At 46.0% G+C, this 24,482-nt stretch overlaps 1 protein-coding gene across 6 annotated transcripts in view; it reads right to left on the bottom strand.

The window, feature by feature from the left end:
• The window catches only part of RTKN (rhotekin), a 153,487-nt gene that overhangs the window by 108,552 nt on the left and 20,453 nt on the right, over window positions 1-24,482 (bottom strand). For 3 of the 6 annotated variants that reach the window (XM_088454462.1, XM_088454467.1, XM_088454469.1), the window contains exon 1: window positions 5,468-6,843. The exons of the other annotated variants lie outside the window; for them this stretch is intronic. In XM_088454462.1, coding sequence (XP_088310588.1) covers window positions 5,468-5,587 — 120 coding nt within the window. In that variant the 5' untranslated portion in view covers window positions 5,588-6,843. Of the gene's footprint in view, window positions 1-5,467; window positions 6,844-24,482 lie in introns of those variants that run through there. 6 annotated transcript variants of the gene reach the window in all.

Here is a 24,482-nt window from a genome sequence, read left to right as displayed (position 1 = left end):
CATGTACACTACACACACACACATGTACACAACACACCATACTAACCAACTCTCTCTCATGGAGACTCCCTGGAACAATAGCAATCTCCACGTCTCCCTGAAAAGTCTAAAAATCTTCCTTATGTAGCTGTTATATTAAAAAAAAATAATAATAATAAAAAAAAGATAATTATACATTCAAATGGGATCATTAGTATCATTGCCCTGCATTGGGTATAAGGCACAGTGATCCCTATGGCTACATGCATTAGTATCATTTCCATGCATTGGGTATAAGTCACAGTGATCCCTATGGCTACATGTATTAGTATAATTTCCCCAGATCACACCGTGTACGCTATCCTCCCGCAGACCCCAGATCACACCGTGTACGCTATCCTCCCGCAGACCCCAGATCACACCGTGTACGCTATCCTCCCGCAGACCCCAGATCACACCGTGTACGCTGTCCTCCCGCAGACCCCAGATCACACCGTGTACGCTGTCCTCCCGCAGACCCCAGATCACACCGTGTACGCTATCCTCCCGCAGACCCCAGATCACACCGTGTACGCTATCCTCCCGCAGACCCCAGATCACACCGTGTACGCTATCCTCCCGCAGACCCCAGATCACACCGTGTACGCTATCCTCCCGCAGACCCCAGATCACACCGTGTACGCTATCCTCCCGCAGACCCCAGATCACACCGTGTACGCTATCCTCCCGCAGACCCCAGATCACACCGTGTACGCTATCCTCCCGCAGACCCCAGATCACACCGTGTGCTCCTAATCTGCCAGGCCTTGGGACACTACCCCCCCATTCTCACTCCCTCCCCCCCACACCCTCCTCACTCCTCTCTCACCAGGTCGCTGGTAGCGGCCCCCCTCCATGGTCACGTCTTCCTGGTCGGCTCCCCTTCATTGACTGATACTGTGAGGGGGAGCGGCCGTCTCCTCCCAGCATCAGCCAGTGGGGAGAGAGGGAGCCGACCGGGAGAGGCGGTGAGCCTGCCTTGCGCACCGCGACCACGGAGCAAGTAACTGGAGAAGAGGGAAGTGAGTTGGGTGTGGGGGGCCGCGGACCAAGGGGGGGTGCGTGGACAGAGGATGAGGAGGGGGCAGGAACCTAGGGGCTGTGAAAATGATGCTGTAGGGTCCCCCTAGGTCTAGTTACGCCCCTGGGTGAAAGGATTGGGTCACCGTACACACTCTTCCAATCTTTGGCAGACCGGCTGCCACTCACTGGGATGAATTGGGAGAACAATTGGACAAACCAGTCTTGGGAGTGTACACACTTTCTTTTCACGAGACCAGAAGACCAAGATTGTACGAGAGCGGAGGTCTGGTGAGCGTACACACTCATGTACCAGTGTCTGGCAGACCTGTTGCTCTGAAGCTGGATTGGATGATGCCCAGGAGAAGGACACCAGAAGATCACACATGTCAAGGAGGAAATTACAGTAAAATACAACGCTGCGGCACAATATATATAATAGTAATTAGTTTAAACAATTCAAGAAAAAGCGAATTACTGTACAGAACATTGCAGGGCAAGGACATGGTTTATAAACATTGCTGCAGTAATACAACCCAAATAAACAGCAGGGGGTCAGAACCCAAAGGTTAGGTACCATTGTAGTAAGTATGGAGGAGATAATAGTATAAGGTAGCGAAGGAGAAGCACGTGAGGGAAGAGGGCCCTGCCTGTGAGAGCTTATAGACTAAAAGGGAGGGGCAGACAGTCAGGGGTCACACAGGGGAGATAGGACTATGGGGCTGTGAGATAGGATGACAGCTGGAAGGTAATGATGAAGTAGTGGCTTTTGAGAGCCCATTTGAAGTTGAGGAGTGGAGAGTCTGATGGGGAGAGGGAGAGAGATCCAGAGGTGGGGACCAGTGCGGGCAAAATCTTGGAGGTGGGAGGAAGTAATCAGGTGGCAGGAGAGGTGGCATTTGTTGAGCGAAGTGGGCGGACGGGAGATGAAGGGAGATGAGGTCAGAGATGTAAATGGGAGAGGAATGAGTGAGGGCTTTGTAAGTGAGTGCGAGAACCTTGAATTGGATTCTGAAGGGGAAGGGGAGCCAGTGGAGGGCCTGTAGGAGAGGGGAGGCAGATGTAGAGTGTTTGGAGAGGAAGATGAGCCGAGCAGCAGCACTGAGGACAGACTGGAGAGGAGAGAGGTGGGAGAGAGGGAGGTCAGATAGGAGGAGGTTACAGTAGTCCAGTTGGGAAATGGTCAGTGACTAAATGAGGGTCAAAGTTGCCTTCAGGATGAGAAAGGGTCTGATCCAGGAGATATATCTGAGATGGAAGTGGTAGGACTGTGAGAGGTGCTGAATGTGTGGTATGAAGGACAGGAGTCAGGGATAGCTCAGAGACAGCGCACTTGTGGGCTAGAGGATATGTTGGTGCTGTCAATGACACAAGAACACAACCACATGCCCGGAAGAAGAACTCTGACAGGGATCTAAGCAGACGTACAACTGCATGAATTGTATCATTACTGGGGGCCTATTCATTAACACATAAAATATAGATGGAGGTAATTAGGGTTAGAGCTCATATGGCGTTCTACCTAATTACCGGAGGATCCATCATTCCTCGTCCCTATAACTATCTATTCCAGTCAGTTTTGCGATGACAGCTCTTCAGGAAATAGATACTTTTCCCTCTCTACACTAACTTACCGCAGATGGAATCCGTGCTGCGCAGGCGCCGTTACATCCGTACAAGCAGCGCAAGCACAGCACTGTCTACAGCTGCGGTAATTGTGTGCCCCCCCTCTGCTCACCTCCCCCCTGTCCCCCACTTACCTGCCCGCTTCAGCTGCCTCAGGCTCCAGTGGCTGCGCTGACACGCGCTCTCCTGGCAGAGCTCAGTACAGTTTAAAAAGAAAACAACTTGTTCTGCCAGGAGAACGCAGTGTCAGCGCAGCCACCGGAGCCTGAAGAGGGACCAGAGTGACGGAGGGCGCGGAGGAGGACCTACGCCATCTGTAACCCGCTATACGCCATCTGACAGCAGGTAAGTGTAACCCGCTATACGCCATCTGACAGCAGGTAAGTGTAACCCGCTATACGCCATCTGACAGCAGGTAAGTGTAACCCGCTGTACGCCATCTGACAGCAGGTAAGTGTAACCCGCTATACGCCATCTGACAGCAGGTAAGTGTAACCCGCTATACGCCATCTGACAGCAGGTAAGTGTAACCCGCTATACGCCATCTGACAGCAGGTAAGTGTAACCCGCTATATGCCATCCGACAGCAGGTAAGTGTAACCCGCTGTGCGCCACCTGACAGCAGGTAAGTGTAACCCACTATATGCCATCTGACAGTGACGTATAGTAACTATCCTTCATTTTCGTAATTTGATGAATAGCATAATTTCCATATCCCCATACTAATGTACTAATGTACCAATGTACCAATGTATGGGGAGTGTGGAAATTAACGCTGGCAGACTTACCCAGGAGAGATCAGTGACAGGAGAGAGATCAGTGACAGGAGAGAGATCAGTGACAGGAGAGAGATCAGTGACAGGAGAGAGATCAGTGACAGGAGAGAGATCAGTGACAGGAGAGAGATCAGTGACAGGAGAGAGATCAGTGACAGGAGAGAGATCAGTGACAGGAGAGAGATAGCAGTGACAGGAGAGAGATCAGTGACAGGAGAGAGATCAGTGACAGGAGAGAGATCAGTGACAGGAGAGAGATCAGTGACAGGAGAGAGATCAGTGACCGGAGAGAGATCAGTGACCGGAGAGAGATAGCAGTGACAGGAGAGAGATCAGTGACAGGAGAGAGATCAGTGACAGGAGAGAGATAGCAGTGACAGGAGAGAGATAGCAGTGACAGGAGAGAGATAGCAGTGACAGGAGAGTATCAGTGACAGGAGAGCAGCAGTGACAGGAGAGCAGCAGTGACAGGAGAGCGATCAGTGACAGGAGAGTGATCAGTGACAGGAGAGTGATCAGTGACAGGAGAGTGATCAGTGACAGGAGAGCGATCAGTGACAGGAGAGCGATCAGTGACAGGAGAGCGATCAGTGACAGGGGAGTGATCAGTGACAGGAGAGTGATCAGTGACAGGAGAGAGAGATCAGTGACAGGAGAGAGATCAGTGACAGGAGAGAGATCAGTGACAGGAGAGAGATCAGTGACAGGAGAGAGATCAGTGACAGGAGAGAGATCAGTGACAGGAGAGAGATCAGTGACAGGGGAGAGATCAGTGACAGGAGAGAGATCAGTGACAGGAGAGAGATAGCAGTGACAGGAGAGATTACAGTGACGGGAGAGTAGCGGTGACAGGAGAGATTACAGTGACGGGAGAGATTACAGTGACGGGAGAGATTACAGTGACGGGAGAGTGTCAGTGACGGGAGAGTGTCATCAGTGACAGGAGAGTGTCATCAGTGACAGGAGAGTGTCATCAGTGACAGGAGAGAGATCAGTGACAGGAGAGAGATAGCAGTGACAGGAGAGAGATAGCAGTGACAGGAGAGAGATCAGTGACAGGAGATAGTGACGGGAGATAGCAGTGAAATATATATATATATATATATATATATAATGATATCAGTGATATCTCCTGAGTTAAGTGTCTTCATGAATACTAAAATAACGGTAATTAATGAAAATGTCCTTAAAAACATTATGTTAGTGTTGATGAATAGGCCCCTATATCTGGCTAAATATTATATATATATATATATATATATATATGAGAGGCACTCTGCAGCATGGTTACCACTGATGACACAATGGAAGCAGCTCCATGTGATCACATCCAGAGCAGGAAGACCCTACAAGGGCAGAAATAGCATCACTGCTTATGTGGTCCAATATCAGGGTAATGCACTGTATGCATCCACTGTCCTAATATGGGGACCCTCACCCTAATATGGGGGCACTCAGCTCATTAGTATAATAACAATCCAAACTAGGCAAATCCATTAAGAGCTTTTCCCTCAAAGGTTTTGTCCAGAACAATGTCCTGCCCAGAAGCACTTCTCTGTGAGACACGGCGCCTGCCCTCCTACTGCAGGGTGACACAGACAGCATGGCATCTGCCCGCCCACTGCAGGGTGACACAGACAGCATGGCATCTGCCCATCCCACTGCAGGCTGACACAGACAGCATGGCATCTGCCCGCCCACTGCAGGCTGACACAGACAGCATGGCATCTGCCCGCCCACTGCAGGCTGACACAGACAGCATGGCGTCTGCCCGCCCACTGCAGGGTGACACAGACAGAGAGGAGCTATGATACATGGTGTGCCCCGCCCATTGCAGGCTGACGCAGACAGGGAGGAGCTATGATACATGGAGTGTGCCCCGCCCATTGCAGGGTGACGCAGACAGGGAGGAGCTATGATACATGGAGTGTGCCCCGCCCATTGCAGGGTGACACAGACAGATAGGAGCTATGATACATAGTGTGCCCCGCCCATTGCAGGGTGACGCAGACAGCGATATGGGTTACCTGCAGGCTGAGTGCGATCTGCCGGATGTATAACATGTTCATGTCCTGTAGAATCCTGAGGTTCTCTTCCATATCGGCCCATTTGTCTGGGGGCTCCCAGTGTCCTCTGTCCTGCGCCATTACTGTACCCCAATACCTCTAACCCAATGTACCATACTGGTCTCCCCAGAGTTATCACCTACATACTAGGCAGCCATTCCTCCTCTGTGCCTTATATAGTATTACACACACTGTGTATAATACGCTCCCTGGAGAATACTCTGTATAACACAGATTATTACACCCAGAGCAGAGTATTACACCCAGAGCAGAATATTACACCAAAAGCAGAGTATTATACAGAGAGCAGAATATTATACAGAGAGCAGAGTATTATTACAAAAGCAGAGTATTACACCGAGACCAGAGTATTACACCGAGACCAGAGTGTTACACCGAGACCAGAGTGTTACACCGAGACCAGAGTGTTACACCGAGACCAGAGTATAATACAGAGACCAGAGTGTTATACAGAGACCAGAGTGTTATACAGAGACCAGAGTGTTATACTGAGGGCAGAGTGTTATACTGAGGGCAGAGTGTTATACTGAGAGCAGAGTGTTATACTGAGAGCAGCGTATGGTGCATGGTATATTACAGTGAGCATATTATACAGAGTATTATACAGTAAGCATATTATACAGTGTACAGAGTATTATATAACAAGCATATTATACACAGAGCAGAGTACTGTACACAAGGTGCTATGTAGAGTATAATACGAAGAGCAATATATTGTAGCATATATTATACAAAGTGCAGAGTATTATACAAACATTATTACACAGAGTGCAGAATATAATATACACACAGTATTATATGGAGCATTATACAGGATATTAAGCTCAGAGTATTATACAGAGTGCAGAGTATTAGAAAGTATATTATACACACACAAACGTTGCATAAAGTTACAGAGTATTATACAGAGTGCAGAGTATTATAAAGTATATTATACACACACAAACGTTGCATAAAGTTACAGAGTATTATACAGAGTGCAGAGTATTATAAAGTATATTATACACACACAAACGTTGCATAAAGTTACAGAGTATTATACAGAGTGCAGAGTATTATAAAGTATATTATACACACACAAACGTTGCATAAAGTTACAGAGTATTATACAGAGTGCAGAGTATTATAAAGTATATTATACACACACAAACGTTGCATAAAGTTAGAGTATTATACAGAGAGCAGAGTATTATTCAGGCAGCAGAGCAGAGTGTTATAGAGAGATTCCTACTCTATCCATAGCTATAATATAATGATATATATATCAGATGGGGACAGGCCGGCTGTTGCTGTGTCCACGTCTGTCTCCCGCTGTCCCTCTTCCTCTCTCCAGCACTTTCCTTCCGCCTATTCCCAGCTCTGGCTCCCACCCCCCAGCTCAAAGGCCTCATTCATTGCCCGTCTTCCCACCTCCCTCTTATAGAGAGTAAGAAGATTTCCGGGACCCAGCCATTAACCCCCAAACTGCTTCCCAAGACGGGGGATACACTCCATTATACAGGCGTAGCGTACGGTACCAGCTGTATACGGGACTGGGAATACACAGGGTTACAGATGGGGTTTAATGGGAGAAGGCACATGGGGTACTATGAAAGGCTAAATGGAAGGGGCACAGGGTCATTTTATCTGAGGAGGGGTCTGCATGCAATCTCTGTGTGTGTATGTATGTCAGGGAAATGGCAGCAGAGACCACAAGGTAAGTACATGACATGGGTGCAGGGGGAGCGTGGGGGTCCCCGGATTCAGGTGCCCATGCCCACAACACACCCTGCGCCCATTATACATAAACCAGTCAGGGTACATAAGGACTAAATAGTAGGACATATGGGGCAACGGGACGGGATAAACAGAGTGTCACGTGGAATAAGAGGTGGGGGTAAACAGAGGACCATAAGGAGTAATGAGAGGGTTATATGGGGGGCTCATATGGAGTAACAAAAGGGGACATATATACAGTAGTAAGAAGGAGGATTACAGGTAAAGAAGAGTATTGCACAGTCGGTCACATTATTATCACCACCTCCTACATTTCACGTCAGCAGTGTGTAGCTCATGAAGTACGTCACGGGCCGTGCGCTGGCTTGGTGGGTATATAAGGTGTGACATATCACTCGTTGCTGTCATGGGTAAAAGGGGCGATTTATCAGAGTTCCAAAAAGGGATGATTATTGGCTTTCGGGGCAAGGGTGGCGGTATTTACTGTATGAAACAGCGCAGTTTGTGAGCTGTCCGCGTGCGGCTGTGGTGAATGTGTATATCGTGACTGAACAAATAACACCATTGTGAATAACCGGCGTGGAAACTGCGGAGCGCCACGTGCCACTGATGTCAGAGGTGAACGTCAGCTACGAAGCTGCGTGAGGGCCGACCGACGCTACAGTGGAGCAGCTCACCCTCAAAATGGACCTGGGGCCACCAGACGTGTGTCTAAAACAGTTCAGCGAACCCGGCTGCAAACGGACGGTCCCTGCACCTGTGCTAACGAAGGTACATTGGCAGAAAAGGCTTCCATTTTCACGCCTATAACGGAATTGGACCTCCGCTGAATTGAATCCATCCTGGCAGAGCACGTACACCCATACATACTGATTGTCTTCCCTGAGGCGGATGGGAACTTCCAGCAAGACAATAAGACAAGTCACACGGCTAGAAATGTCCGACAGTGGTTGGGCGAACATGACCAAGACTTCCGACAACTTCCCTTGCCCCATAATTCCCCAGACTTGAACCCAATTGAGCATCTGTGGGACCACCTGGATCGTTGTGTTAGAGACACCACCACACACCCTCCAGCAGCTGTGGGACCACCTCGATCGTTGTGTTAGAGACACCACCACGCACCCTCCAGCAGCTGTGGGACCACCTCAATCGTTGTGTTAGAGACACCACCACACACCCTCCAGCAGCTGTGGGACCACCTCGATCGTTGTGTTAGAGACACCACCACACACCCTCCAGCAGCTGTGGGACCACCTCAATTGTTGTGTTAGAGACACCACCACGCACCCTCCAGCAGCTGTGGGATGCACTGCAGTCAGCATGGCTCCAGATACCTGTGCCCACCTACCAGCACCTGATTCAGTCACTCAAAGCCCATCTAGCTGCTGTCTGTGCTGCACACAGCAGTGATATATGGCATAACAGGAGGAGATATATAGCATAACAGGAGGGGATGTATGGCATAGTAGGGGGGGATGTATGGAGTAACAGGAGGTAGATATGGCATAATAGGAGGGGTTATATAGCATAACAGGAGGGGATGTATGGCGTAGTAGGGGGGGATGTATGGAGTAACAGGAGGTAGATATGGCATAATAGGAGGGGATGTAGGGAGTAACAGGAGGTAGATATGGCATAATAGGAGGGGATGTATGGCGTAGTAGGGGGGGATGTATGGCGTAGTAGGGGGGGATGTATGGAGTAACAGGAGGTAGATATGGCATAATAGGAGGGGTTATATAGCATAACAGGAGGGGATGTATGGCGTAGTAGGGGGGGATGTATGGAGTAACAGGAGGTAGATATGGCATAATAGGAGGGGATATATGGAGTAACAGGAGGGGTATATAGCATAACAGGAGAGGATATATGGAGTAAAATGAGAGATATATGGCATAATAGAAGGGATATATGGCATAATTGGAGGGGATATATGGGGTAACAGGAGAGGACACATGGAGTAACAGGAGGGGATATATGGCATAATTGGAGGGGATATATGGAGTAACAGGAAAGGATATATGGAGTAACAGGAGGGGATATATGGAGTAACAAGAGATGATATATGGAGTAACGAGAGGATATATGGAGTAACAAGAGATGATATATGGAGTAACAGGAGAGGATATATGGAGTAACAGGAGAGGATATATGGAGTAACAAGAGATGATATATGGAGTAACGAGATGATATATGGAGTATCAGGAGAGGATATATGGAGTATCAGGAGAAGATATATGGAGTATCAGGAGAGGAAATATGGAGTATCAACAGAGGATATATGAAGTAACGGGAGAGGATATATGGAGTATCAGGAAAGGATATATGGAGTAGCAAGAGAGTATATATGGAGTAACAGGAGAGGATATATGGAGTATCAAGAGAGGATATATGGTGTACAGTGTCAGAAGAGGATATATGGAGTATCAGGAGAGGATATATGGTGTAACAAGACAGGATATATGGTGTACAGTGTCAGAAGAGGATATATGGAGTATCAGGAGAGGACATAAGGAGTAACAGGAGAGGAAAAATGATGTATCAGGAGAGGATCTATGGAGTAACAAGAGAGGATATATGGAGTAACAGGAGGGGATATATGGAGTAACAGGAAAGGATATATGGAGTAACAAGAGAGGATGTATGGAGTATCAGGAAAGGATATATGGTGTAACAGGAGAGGATATATGGAGTATCAGGAGAGGATGTATGGAGAATCAGGAAAGGATATATGGTGTATCAGGAGAGGATATATGAAGTAACTGTAGAGGATATAAGGAGTATCAGGAGAGAATATATGGAGTAACGACAGGAAATATGGAGTAACAGGAGAGGATATATGGAGTATCAATAGAGGATATATGGAGTAACAAGAGAGGATATATGGAGTATATCAATAGTGGATATATGGATTATCAGGAGAGGTTATATGGAGTAACAGGAGAGGATATATGGAGTAACAAGAGAGGATATATGGTGTAACAAGACAGGATATATGGTGTACAGTGTCAGAAGAGGATATATGGAGTATCAGGAGAGGACATAAGGAGTAACAGGAGAGGAAAAATGATGTATCAGGAGAGGATCTATGGAGTAACAAGAGAGGATATATGGAGTAACAGGAGGGGATATATGGCATAATAGAAGGGGATATATGGAGTAACAGGAAAGGATATATGGAGTAACAAGAGAGGATGTATGGAGTATCAGGAAAGGATATATGGTGTAACAGGAGAGGATATATGGAGTATCAGGAGAGGATGTATGGAGAATCAGGAAAGGATATATGGTGTATCAAGAGAGGATATATGAAGTAACAGGAGAGGATATAAGGAGTATCAGGAGAGAATATATGGAGTAACAGAAGAGGATATATGGAGTATCAGGAGAGGACATATGGAGTAACAGGAGAGGAAAAATGATGTATCAGGAGAGGATCTATGGAGTAACGAGAGGATATATGGAGTAACAGGAGGTGATATATGGCATAATAGAAGGGGATATATGGAGTAACAGGAAAGGATATATGGAGTAACAAGAGAGGATGTATGGAGTATCAGGAAAGGATATATGGTGTAACAGGAGAGGATATATGGAGTATCAGGAGAGGATGTATGGAGAATCAGGAAAGGATATATGGTGTATCAGGAGAGGATATATGAAGTAACAGGAGAGGATATAAGGAGTATCAGGAGAGAATATATGGAGTAACAGAAGAGGATATATGGAGTATCAATAGAGGATATATGGAGTAACAGGAAAGGATATATGGAGTAACAAGAGAAGATATATGAATTAACAAGAAAGGATATATGGAGTATCAGGAGAAGATATATGGTGTATCAGAAGAGGCTATATGGAGTATCAGGAAAGGAAGTAAGTAGTATAAAGAGAGGATATATGAAGTAACGGGAGAGGATATACGGTATGGCATATTAGAAGGGGATATAAGGAGTAACAGGAGGGGATATATGGTATAATAAAAGTGGATATATGGAGTAAAATGAGGGATATTTGGCATAATAGAAGGGATATATGGCATAATTGGAGGGGATATATGGGGTAACAGGAGAGGACATATGGAGTAACAGGAGGGGATATATGGCATAATAGAAGGGGATATATGGAGTAACAGGAAAGGATATATGGAGTAACAGGAGGGGATATATGGTATAATAGGTGGGGATATATGGAGTAACAAGAGATGATATATGGAGTAATAGAAGAGGATATATGGAGTAACAAGAGAGGATATATGGAGTATCAGGAAAGGATATATGGAGTATCAGGAGAGGATATATGGAGTATCAGGAGAAGATATATGGTGTATCAGGAGAGGAAATGTGGAGTATCAAGAGAGGATATATGGAGTATCAGGAGAAGATATATGGAGTAACAGGAGAAAATTTATGGAATATCAAGAGAGGATATATGGAGTATCAGGATAGGATATAAGGTGTATCAGAAGAGGATATATGGAGTATCGGGAGAGGAAACATGGTATATCAAGAGAGGATATATGAAGTAACGGGAGAGGATATATGGAGTATCAGGAGAGGATATATGGAGTACTGTAACAAGAGAAGATATATGGAGTAATAAGAGAGGATCTATGGAGTATCAAGAGAGGATATATGGTATATCAGGAGAGGATATATGGAATAACAAGAGAGGATATATAGAGTGGAGTATCAGGAGAGGATATATGGAGTAACAAGAGAGGATATATCACAAGGGTTACCCATTCATGCCGCAGATGCAATCCTGGGCACATGGAGGAGTTGGCTTGGGACTGGAACCCGGTCACAAGGGATATATGGAGTAATAGAAAGTGTTATAGGGAAGGGATATATGGAGTAATAGGAGGAGTTATAGGGAGGGGATATATGAGGTAATAGGAGGAGTTAGAGGGAGGGGATATATGGAGTAATAGGAGGAGTTATAGGGAGAGGATATATGGAGTAATAGGAGTTATAGGGAGAGGATATATGGAGTAGTAGGAGGAGTTATAGGGAGGGGATATATGGAGTAATAGGAGGAGTTATAGGGAGAGGATATATGGAGTAATAGGAGGAGTTATAGGGAGGGGATATATGGAGTAATAGGAGTTATAGGGAGAGGATATGGAGTAATAGGAGGAGTTATAGGGAAAGGATATATGGAGTTATAGGGAGGGGATATATGGAGTAATAGGAGGAGTTATAGGGAGGGGATATATGGAGTAATAGGAGGAGCTATAGGGAGGGGATATACAGAGTAATAGGAGGAGTTATAGGGAGGGACTATATGGAGTATTAGGAGGAGTTATAGGGAAAGGATATATGGAGTTATAGGGAGGGGATATATGGAGTAATAGGAGGAGTTATAGGGAGGGGATATATGGAGTAATAGGAGGAGTTATAGAGAGGGGATATATGGAGTAATAGGAGGAGTTATAGGGAGGGGATATATGGAGTAATAGGAGGAGATATAGGGAAGGGGTATATGGAGTAATAGGAGGCGTTATAGGGAGGGGATATATGGAATAATAGGAGGAGTTATAGGGAGGGGATATATGGAGTAATAGGAGAAGTTATAGGGAGGGAATATATGGAGTAATAGGAGTTATAGGGAGGGGATATACATGGAGTAATAGGAGGAGTTATAGGGAGGGATATAAGGAGTAATAGGAGGAGTTATAGGGAGGGATATAAGGAGTAATAGGAGGAGTTATAAGGAGGGGATATAAGGAGTAATAGGAGGAGTTATAGGGAGGGAATATATGGAGTAATAGGAGGAGTTATAGGGAGGGGATATATGGAGTAATAGGAGGAGTTATAGGGAGGGGATTTATGTAGTAATAGGATGAGTTATAGAGAGGGGATATATGAAGTAATAGGAGGAGTTATAGGGAGGGGATATATGGAGTAATAGGAGGAGTTATAGGGAGAGGATATATGGAGTAATAGGAGGAGTTATAGGGAGGGGATATATGAGGAAATAGGAGTTATAGGGAGGGGATATATGGAGTAATAGGAGGAGTTATGGGGAGGGGATATATGGAGTAATAGGAGGAGTTATGGGGAGGGGATATATGGAGTAATAGGAGGAGTTATGGGGAGGGGATATATGGAGTAATCGGAGGAGTTATAGGGAGGGGATATATGGAGTAATAGATGTTATAAGGAGGTGATATCAGGAGTAATAGGAGGAGTTTGAAGGAGGGGATATATGGAGTAATAGGAGTTATAGGGAGGGGATATAAGGAGTAATAGGAGGAGTTAGAGGGAGGGGATATATGGAGTAATAGGAGGAGTTATAGGGAGGGGATATATGGAGTAATAGGAAGAGTTATAGGGAGAGGATATATGGAGTAAAAGGAGGAGTTATAGGGAGGGGATATATGGAGTAATAGGAGGAGTTATAGGGAGAGGATATATGGAGTAATATAATAGGAGGAGTTATAGGGAGGGGATATATGAGGTAATAGGAGGAGTTATAGGGAGGGGATATATGGAGTAATAGGAGGAGTTATAGGGAAAGGATATATGGAGTAATAGGAGGAGTTATAGGGAGGGGATATATGGAGTAATAGGAGGAGTTATAGGGAGGGGATATATGGAGTAATAGGAGGAGTTATAGGGAGAGGATATATGGAATAATAAGAGAGGATATATAGAGTGGAGTATCAGGAGAGGATATATGGAGTAACAAGAGAGGATATATCACAAGGGTTACCCATTCATGCCGCAGATGCAATCCTGGGCACATGGAGGAGTTGGCTTGGGACTGGAACCCGGTCACAAGGGATATATGGAGTAATAGAAAGTGTTATAGGGAGGGGATATATGGAGTAATAGGAGGAGTTATAGGGAGAGGATATATGGAGTAATAGGAGGAGTTATAGGGAGGGGATATATGGAGTGATAGGAGGAGTTATAGGGAGAGGATATATGGAGTAATAGGAGGTTATAGGGAGGGGATATATGAGGTAATAGGAGGAGTTAGAGGGAGGGGATATATGGAGTAATAGGAGGAGTTATAGGGAGAGGATATATGGAGTAATAGGAGGAGTTATAGGGAGAGGATATATGGAGTAATAGGAGGAGTTATAGGGAGGGGATATATGGAGTAATAGGAGGAGTTATAGGGAGAGGATATATGGAGTAATAGGAGGAGTTATAGGGAGGGGATATATGGAGTAATAGGAGTTATAGGGAGAGGATATATGGAGTAATAGGAGGAGTTATAGGGAAAGGATATATGGAGTTATAGGGAGGGGATATATGGAGTAATAGGAGGAGTTATAGGGAGGGGATATATGGAGTAATAGGAGGAGCTATAGGGAGGGGATATACAGAGTAATAGGAGGAGTTATAGGGAGGGACTATATGGAGTAATAGGAGGAGTTATAGGGAAAGGATATATGGAGTTATAGGGAGGGGATATATGGAGTAATAGGAGGAGTTATAGGGAGGGGATATATGGAGTAATAGGAGTTATAGAGAGGGGATATATGGAGTAATCGGAGGAGTTATAGGGAGGGGATATATGGAGGAATAGGAGGAGTTATAGGGAGGGGATATATGGAGTAATAGGAGGAGATATAGGGAAGGGGTATATGGAGTAATAGGAGGCGTTATAGGGAGGGGATATATGGAGTAATAGGAGGAGTTATAGGGAGGGGATATATGGAGTAATAGGAGGAGTTATAGGGAAGGGATTTATGTAGTAATAGGACGAGTTATAGAGAGGGGATATATGAAGTAATAGGATGAGTTATAGGGAGGGGATATATGGAGTAATAGGAGGAGTTATAGGGAGAGGATATATGGAGTAATAGTAGGAGTTATAGGGAGGGGATATATGAGGTAATAGGAGTTATAGGGAGGGGATATATGGAGTAATAGGAGGAGTTATGGGGAGGGGATATATGGAGTAATAGGAGGAGTTATGGGGAGGGGATATATGAAGTAATAGGAGGAGTTATGGGGAGGGGATATATGGAGTAATCGGAGGAGTTATAGGGAGGGGATATATGGAGTAATAGGAAGAGTTATAGGGAGAGGATATATGGAGTAAAAGGAGGAGTTATAGGGAGGGGATATATGGAGTAATAGGAGTTATAGGGAGAGGATATATGGAGTAATATAATAGGAGGAGTTATAGGGAGGGGATATATGAGGTAATAGGAGGAGTTATAGGGAGGGGATATATGGAGTAATAGGAGGAGTTATAGGGAGAGGATATAAGGAGTAATAGGAGGAGTTATAGGGAGGGGATATATGGAGTAATAGGAGGAGTTATAGGGAGGGGATATATGGAGTAATAGGAGGAGTTATGGGGAGGTGTTATAGGGAGGGGATTTATGTAGTAATAGGATGAGTTATAGAGAGGGGATATATGGAGTAATAGGAGGAGTTATAGGGAGGGGATATATGGAGTAATAGGAGGAGTTATGGGGAGGTGTTATAGGGAGGGGATATATGAGGTAATAGGAGGAGTTATAGGGAGAGGATATATGGAGTAATAGGAGGAGTTATAGGGAGGGGATATATGAGGTAATAGGAGGAGTTATAGGGAGGGGATATATGGAGTAATAGGAGGAGTTATAGGGAGAGGATATATGGAGTAATAGGAGGAGTTATAGGGAGAGGATATATGGAGTAATAGGAGGAGTTATAGGGAGGGGATATATGGAGTAATAGGAGTTATAGGGAGGGGATATATGGAGTAATAGGAGGTGTAATAAGGAGGGGATATATGGAGTAATAGGAGGAGTTATGGGGAGGGTATATTGAGTAATCGGAGGAGTTATAGGGAGGGGATATATGGAGTAATAGATGTTATAGAGAGGAGATATATGGAGTAATAGATGTTATAGGGAGGTGATATCAGGAGTAATAGGAGGAGTTAGAAGGAGGGGATATATGGAGTAATAGGAGGAGTTATAGGGAGGGGATATAAGGAGTAATAGTAGGAGTTATAGGGAGGGGATATAAGGAGTAATAGTAGGAGTTAGAGGGAGGGGATACAGTATATTGATGAATGGGAGGAGTTACAGATATTTATTAATTACAGGTAGGCATAATAATGCATTTGTTTTTGAAAATCTTAATAGCATATTGCTCTATAAATGAATGATGTTATTGTATATTTTCCCATGCAATCAATGCTTTTTGCTCAGCTATTTCCTATTACACTCCATCATTACAGGATTTCCATGCTTGAGCACAGGTGATTTAATTAGTACTGCAGTCAATTTGATGTAACCATCTGGACTTAAGCAGGGATTTCCATAAAACCTGGACTGTAATGGCGGAGTGTAATAACCTCGGTGTTATTAGGTTTCCTTGGTTGGCTGTTCATTCCCCAGCCCAGCACTGATCTCTCATTATGTACTGTAACACCGGGCTGGAGTCAGCTACTTATTCATTTTCCAGCTTCTTACTCAGAACATGTTATAATAAAACATTTAAATCAAATAGAATCACTATGACTACATTGTATAAACAAAATATAATATCTATTACACACATTCCGATAGTACTTTGCTTGGCCCACACAGGTTCTGGGCATGAAATAGGTGGTAAAATGGGCACAGGGACCAGATTTTCTATTGGTGATTGGGCCCACTTTACCACCCTATTTCATACCCAAAACCTTGTTGGGCAAGACCAATTGGAAGTGGGTTATAGGTAAGTGACCCCCCTCTGTGGATTCCAAGTGTCACATTTGTTGCCCAAGGCTATTTAACCCTTACACAACTACAGCTACTTATTCTAATATAGAAAATCTGGTCCCTGTGCCCACTTTACCACCTATTTCATGCCCAAATGCTTTGTGGGTCAAGCAAAATACTATTGAGATGTGTGTAATAGATATTATATTTTGTTTATACAATGTAGTCTTAGTGATTCTATTTAATTTTAATGTTTTAATATAACATGTTCTGAATAAGAAGCTGGAGCTCCAATAAGAAGTGAATAAGAGGCTGGAGTAGGAATAAGAAGTGAATAAGAGGCTGGAGTAGGAATAAGAAGTGAATAAGAAGCTGGAGTAGGAATAAGAAGTGAATAAGAGGCTGGAGTAGGAATAAGAAGTGAATAAGAGGCTGGAGTAGGAATAAGAAGTGAATAAGAGGCTGAAGTAGGAATAAGAAGTGAATAAGAAGCTGGAGTAGGAATAAGAAGTGAATAAGAGGCTGGAGTAGGAATAAGAAGTGAATAAGAGGCTGGAGTAGGAATAAGAAGTGAATAAGAGGCTGGAGTAGGAATAAGAAGTGAATAAGAGGCTGGAGTAGGAATAAGAAGCTGGAGTAGGAATAAGAAGTGAATAAGAAGCTGGAGTAGGAATAAGAAGTGAATAAGAGGCTGGAGTAGGAATAAGAAGTGAATAAGAGGCTGGAGTAGGAATAAGAAGTGAATAAGGAGCTGGAGTAGGAATAAGAAGTGAATAAGAAGCTGGAGTAGGAATAAGAAGTGAATAAGAGGCTGGAGTAGGAATAAGAAGTGAATAAGAGGCTGGAGTAGGAATAAGAAGTGAATAAGAGGCTGGAGTAGGAATAAGAAGTGAATAAGAGGCTGGAGTAGGAATAAGAAGTGAATAAGAGGCTGGAGTAGGAATAAGAAGTGAATAAGAAGCTGGAGTAGGAATAAGAAGTGAATAAGAGGCTGGAGTAGGAATAAGAAGTGAATAAGAGGCTGGAGTAGGAATAAGAAGTGAATAAGAGGCTGGAGTAGGAATAAGAAGTGAATAAGAGGCTGGAGTAGGAATAAGAAGTGAATAAGAAGCTGGAGTAGGAATAAGAAGTGAATAAGAAGCTGGAGTAGGAATAAGAAGTGAATAAGAGGCTGGAGTAGGAATAAGAAGTGAATAAGAGGCTGGAGTAGGAATAAGAAGTGAATAAGAGGCTGGAGTAGGAATAAGAAGTGAATAAGAAGCTGGAGTAGGAATAAGAAGTGAATAAGAGGCTGGAGTAGGAATAAGAAGTGAATAAGAGGCTGGAGTAGGAATAAGAAGTGAATAAGGAGCTGGAGTAGGAATAAGAAGTGAATAAGAAGCTGGAGTAGGAATAAGAAGTGAATAAGAAGCTGGAGTAGGAATAAGAAGTGAATAAGAGGCTGGAGTAGGAATAAGAAGTGAATAAGAGGCTGGAGTAGGAATAAGAAGTGAATAAGAGGCTGGAGTAGGAATAAGAAGTGAATAAGAGGCTGGAGTAGGAATAAGAGGTGAATAAGAGGCTGGAGTAGGAATAAGAGGTGAATAAGAGGCTGGAGTAGGAATAAGAAGTGAATAAGAAGCTGGAGTAGGAATAAGAAGTGAATAAGAGGCTGGAGTAGGAATAAGAAGTGAATAAGAGGCTGGAGTAGGAATAAGAAGTGAATAAGAGGCTGGAGTAGGAATAAGAAGTGAATAAGAGGCTGGAGTAGGAATAAGAAGTGAATAAGAGGCTGGAGTAGGAATAAGAAGTGAATAAGAAGCTGGAGTAGGAATAAGAAGTGAATAAGAAGCTGGAGTAGGAATAAGAAGTGAATAAGAGGCTGGAGTAGGAATAAGAAGTGAATAAGAGGCTGGAGTAGGAATAAGAAGTGAATAAGAGGCTGGAGTAGGAATAAGAAGTGAATAAGAGGCTGGAGTAGGAATAAGAAGTGAATAAGAAGCTGGAGTAGGAATAAGAAGTGAATAAGAAGCTGGAGTAGGAATAAGAAGTGAATAAGAGGCTGGAGTAGGAATAAGAAGTGAATAAGAGGCTGGAGTAGGAATAAGAAGTGAATAAGAGGCTGGAGTAGGAATAAGAAGTGAATAAGAGGCTGGAGTAGGAATAAGAAGTGAATAAGAGGCTGGAGTAGGAATAAGAAGTGAATAAGAGGCTGGAGTAGGAATAAGAAGTGAATAAGAGGCTAACTTCAGCCTCGTTACTGAAGCATACAATGATACCACATGCCATCTGGGACTGACCACTAGAGGGAGCTCTTGGATTATGTCACATACAGCTGTCCCACTAGCTGAAGAGACATGACGGCTGAATCAAACAGAATTGGCGGCTTACACATGTGACATGGAAAACGACACATATTGTGCAATGCTCCTAGCTCTGTATGGGTAACACATGTGCCTCCCTTCAGGTGCCTAGCCTGAACTTTGTGGGGCCCATAGCCAGTGTCAGACTGGGGCATGAAGGGCCCACCAGGGGAATGCAGTGGTGCTTAAGGACTGTGGCTAGTCTCCAGAGGAGGTGTGGCTAGTCTCCAAAGGAGGTGTGGCTATTCTCCAGAGGAGGTGTGGCTAGTCTCCAGAGGAGGTGTGGCCAGTCTGCAAAGGAGGTGTGGCCAGTCTCCAGAGGAGGTGTGGCCAGTCTGCAGAGGAGGTGTGGCCAGCCACCGCACAGGCTTGATCAGCCATTAGAGGATTAGGTGATCTGCACCCCCTCTGCCGGCGGCGGCTGTTGTGGGCTGTTCTGCAGGGCCATAACTAGGGTGATACGACATGTGCCTCGGCACGGCACCGCAGGCCATGGCGCTCTGCTCAGGCCTGTAATTTTCTGTTTATAATCATTCTCACTTGGATCTACCTTTTTCATCCCCGGCATCTCCTGGCAGCCCCTATCTCCTCCCTGGCCAATTCCCCCTCCATCTGGCCACCTCCCCAAGCACCTTCAGTCACATCCTCTTTTATTTAAGACACACATTTTAACAAATTGCCATATTGCACTAGCGCACGCAGGGGGGGTTTCTGAGTACCCAGAAATCCCCCCTGACCAACTAATTTTTTTTTCAGAGACAGCTTTGTCTCTGTACAATCAGCCTGCCACCCTCGGAGCTGCCCAGCCACTGCCTGTTCAGCTGTCAGCGCTTCTGCTTCAGGTGGCTTTCATATCACTAGACGCGGAAGCGCTGACAGCCGAACAGACCAGGCAGCATGCAGCGATCACCAGGGACGCCAGCAGAGACTAGACTGAAGGCCCAGTCATGGAGGGGGGCCCGCTCGCCCAGCATTGCCATTGCCTACCCCCGCGCCCGTTGCCCATGCCTGCTATTTTTTTTTTTTCATTTGGAGAAAGAGAGTGACCCGGCGGCAAACGCGCATGACATCACACCGTGCCACTGAGAGTAGAGGACTGAGGGGCTACAAGCATCAGGTAAGTGTGGGGTTGGGGCTGGCTTTCTGGGGCAGAGTCTGACTATCAGACTGGCTGTCTGGAATGGAGGCTGGCAGTGTGGGGCTGGCTGGGACTGGTTGTTTGAGGCTGGGACTAATCTTTGTATATATTTATTTATTATTTATTTATTACCAGTTATTTATATAGCGCACTTTTATTTATTACCAGTTATTTATATATATATATATATATATATACACAAACAGTATATGGAACCCCCCTAAAAATTCTGCGTTTGCCCCTGTATTGTCACCCTTCACTTGGCATTCAGACACCTTAGACATGGAAGATGGGCGGTAGAACTGCGCTCCCATTGACCAGGGGGTGGTGTGTTGTGGTTTCGGGGTGCTGCACCTATGTGTGGGAGTACCTTTCCCGCACTGAAAATGTATGGGGGTAGGGGGGGTAAGGTGCGCTCTTCCTGCTAGTAATGGTGATGACTTGTGTGTGTTTGTGAGTGGTGTTAATTAGAATGTTTCTTCTGGTGGTGGTGATGTTTTGGGAGTGAGGAGGGTGTGATTGGGTATGGAGTGTAGTTTGGAGTAATGTGAAAAGGGGAATGGAATAGGATCAAAATGAGGCCAGCGAGACAGTAATTTGGGGCAAAATCTTTTATTGAGTAGTCACAATGCTGCTCTGTTGAGATCCCGGGCAGGTGGGTGGGGTTCAATGATGAGTGGTGATGAGACTGGGGAGGTAGGTGGACCCTTTTAGGGGGCTCCTTCCCGTGCGGTTCAGTGACCTTGCACGTCACCCCTGCTGGACCTATAGTCGACAGTCTAGGAAGTCTCGGGGGGTGGGGGATTTGCAGAGTGGGTTGGAACACCTGTGCGGCGTCCGCGTGTTGGTGTGAGTCTTGGCAGAACTTACCTACCGGTAGGTTTTTTGTTATGGTGATGTAGGTCGACGTTGCGGCCGTTGCAGGTAGGTTGGAAGCTGCAGGTTTGTTGGTGAGCTGGATCAGCATGTTTCTGGTGTGCTGCAGGTGCACGGCTGTTTCTGATTGGTCTGCGGAGGTCAGCGACCGGAGTATGCAGCTGAAGTTGGCTCTTGGTCGTGCCGCTGGTGGTGCGGAGTGAGAGGTGTGGATGGGTGAGCCACTGGGAGGCTGGGTTGGATGCCCAGGGAGGAGGGGGGATGTGGAAAGTGTGACCGGGATGGAGCTGGTCACTGGCAATGTTGGCTGGGCGGACTTGTGGCCGGATGTGCGGGATGCTCTTATCACTGACGGTCCCTCGTGGAAATGGGGATCGACGGTGGAGACAGCCCTGGCCAGGAGTGAGTTGATGAACACGCCTGGGAGCAGGGGGGGAGAGAGGCTGGTCCGGGGTGGAGCCGGTCACTGGAGGTGTGAGCGGTGTGGACCAGCAGGCGGGTGGGCTGAGAGCTTTCTGCACTGGTGGTCCCTAGTGGGGATGGGGATCTTTAGTGGAGGTCAGCCTGGATCAGTGTCGGGTTTGATGTGAGGGTCTCCAACGTGTTTCGGCACAGGTGCCTTCTTCAAGGAGGTGTGAGAGGATCAATGCTTCTGAGGTTCTTATGTAGGGCACTTCCGAGGGTGGTGGTGTGATCAGGTGACTCATGGGGCCAATGGTGTGTTTGAAAGGTAATGTGGTGCAGGTGTGTGCTGGGACTTGCTGAATGGTGATGCGGTGCAGGTGTATGCAGGAACTAGCTGGAGTGATAAATTTAATCAGATTAGGCCAATGGTGTGTTTGAGAGGTAATTCTGGTTAGTATGGGAGAGGAGAATAATGGAGAAGAGAAGAGGACAGGACTATGGGCCTCATTCAGACCCACTCGCAAGCGGCTGTCTGCTCGCAAGTGGGTCGATGGTGTGCACTGCACATGCGCACGACGGAGGGAGCTCCGTCGTGCGCATGCGCCAGACGTGACGAGCGAAGTACTTTCCTTCGCTCGTTGTGTCTGATCAAAGGGGTCGTGCTGTCGATGTTGATTGACAGCACGCCCCCTTTGGTGGGCGTGCCGGGGGCGTGCCTGCCAGACGGAGGCGTTCCCAAGGGAACGCCTACCATCAGAAGCCGGCCCCACTGACATCACTAGTGATGTCAGTGGGAGTGATTTTGGCTCTGATAGAGCCAAAATCACTCCAGGGCTTGTGGTCGAAAACCCAGACCACAGGCTTCTGGTCGCACTGGCGATGGTCGCGATGGTCAAGACCATCGCGACCATCATCTTGCACGCTCGTATGTGCTGTGGGTGGTGACCCACAGCTATACGAGCGTCCAGGAGGACGCTCCATTTTTATGGAGGACGGCCCTCATTCAGAGCGAGCGCTTTGCTCAGAGCGTCCGGCTCTGAATGAGGGCCTATACTGGTTAGTATGGGAGAGGAGAGTAAAGGGGAAGTGAGGAAGACAGGACTATACTGGTTAGTATGGGAAAGGAGAGTAATGGGGAAGTGAGGAGGATAGGACTATACTGGTTAGTATGGGAGAGGAGAGTAATGGGGAAGTGAAGAGGACAGGAATATACTGGTTAGTATGGGAGAGGAGAGCAATGGGGAAGTGAGGAGGATAAGACTATACTGGTTAGTATGGGAGAGGAGAGTAATGGGGAAGTGAGGAGGATAGGACTATACTGGTTAGTATGGGAGAGGAGAGTAATGGGGAAGTGAAGAGGACAGGAATATACTGGTTAGTATGGGAGAGGAGAGTAATGGGGAAGTGAGAAAGACAGGACTATACTGGTTAGTATGGGAGAGGAAAGTAATGGGGAAGTGAGGAGGACAGGACTATACTGGTTAGTATGGGAGAGGAGAGTAATGGGGAAGTGATAAGGATGGGAGAGGAGAGTAATGGGGATGTGAGGAGGACAGGACTACACTGGTTAGTATGGGAGAGGAGAGTAATGGGGAAGTGAGGACAGGGCTACACTGGTTAGTATGGGAGAGGAGAGTAATGGGAAGTGAGGAGGACAGGACTATACTGGTTAGTAAGGGAGAGGAGAGTAATGGGGAAGTAAGTAGGACAGGACTATACTGGTTAGTATGGGAGAGGAGAGTAATGGGGAAGTGAGAACAGGACTATACTGGTTAGTATGGGGGAGTAGAGTAATGGGGAATCGAAGAGGACAGGAGTATACTGGTTAGTATGGGAGAGGAGAGTAATGGGGAAGTGTAGGAGGACAGGACTATACTGGTTAGTATGGGAGAAGAGAGTAATGGGGAAGTGAGGAGGACAGGACTATACTGGTTAGTATGGGAGAGGAGAGTAATGAGGAAGTGAGGAGGACAGGACTACACTGGTTAGTATGGGAGAGGAGAGTAATGGGGAAGTGAGGAGGACAGGACTATACTGGTTAGTATGGTGGAGTAGAGTAATGGGGAATCGAAGAGGACAGGAGTATACTGGTTAGTATGGGAGAGGAGAGTAATGGGGAAGTGAGGAGGACAGGACTATATGGGTTATTATGGGAGAGGAGAGTAATAGAGAAGTGAGGTGGCCAGGACTATACTGGTTAGTATGGGAGAGGAGAGTAATGGGGAAGTGAGGAGGACAGGATTATACTGGTTAGTATGGGAGAGGAGAGTAATGGGGAAGTGAGGAGGACAGGACTATATGGGTTAGTATGGGAGTGGAGAGTAATGGGGAAGTGAGGAGGACAGGATTATACTGGTTAGTATGGGAGAGGAGAGTAATGGGGAAGTGAGGAGTACAGGACTATACTGGTTAGTATGGGAGAGGAGAGTAATGGGGAAGTGAGGACAGGACTATACTGGTTAGTATGGGAGAGGAGAGTAATGGGGAATTGAGGAGGACAGGACTATACTGGTTAGTATGGGAGAGGAGAGTAATGGGGAAGTGAGGAGGACAGGACTATACTGGTTAGTATGGGAGAGGAGAGTAATGGGGAAGTGAGGAGGACAGGACTATACTGGTTAGTATGGGAGAGGAGAGTAATAGGGAAGTGAGGACAGGACTATACTGGTTAGTATGGGAGAGGAGAGTAATGGGGAAGTGAGGAGGACAGGACTATACTGGTTAGTATGGGAGAGGAGAGTAATGGGGAAGTGAGGAGGACAGGACTATATGGGTTAGTCTGGGAGAGAATAGTAATAGGGAAGTGAAGACAGG

Source organism: Taudactylus pleione, unplaced genomic scaffold, assembly GCF_031769625.1.
Source record: "Taudactylus pleione unplaced genomic scaffold, aTauple2 ptg000618l, whole genome shotgun sequence".
Classification (NCBI taxonomy): Eukaryota; Metazoa; Chordata; class Amphibia; order Anura; family Myobatrachidae; genus Taudactylus; species Taudactylus pleione.
Note: the sequence above shows the minus strand (reverse complement) of the source record. Positions and strands in the feature narration are given on the sequence as shown.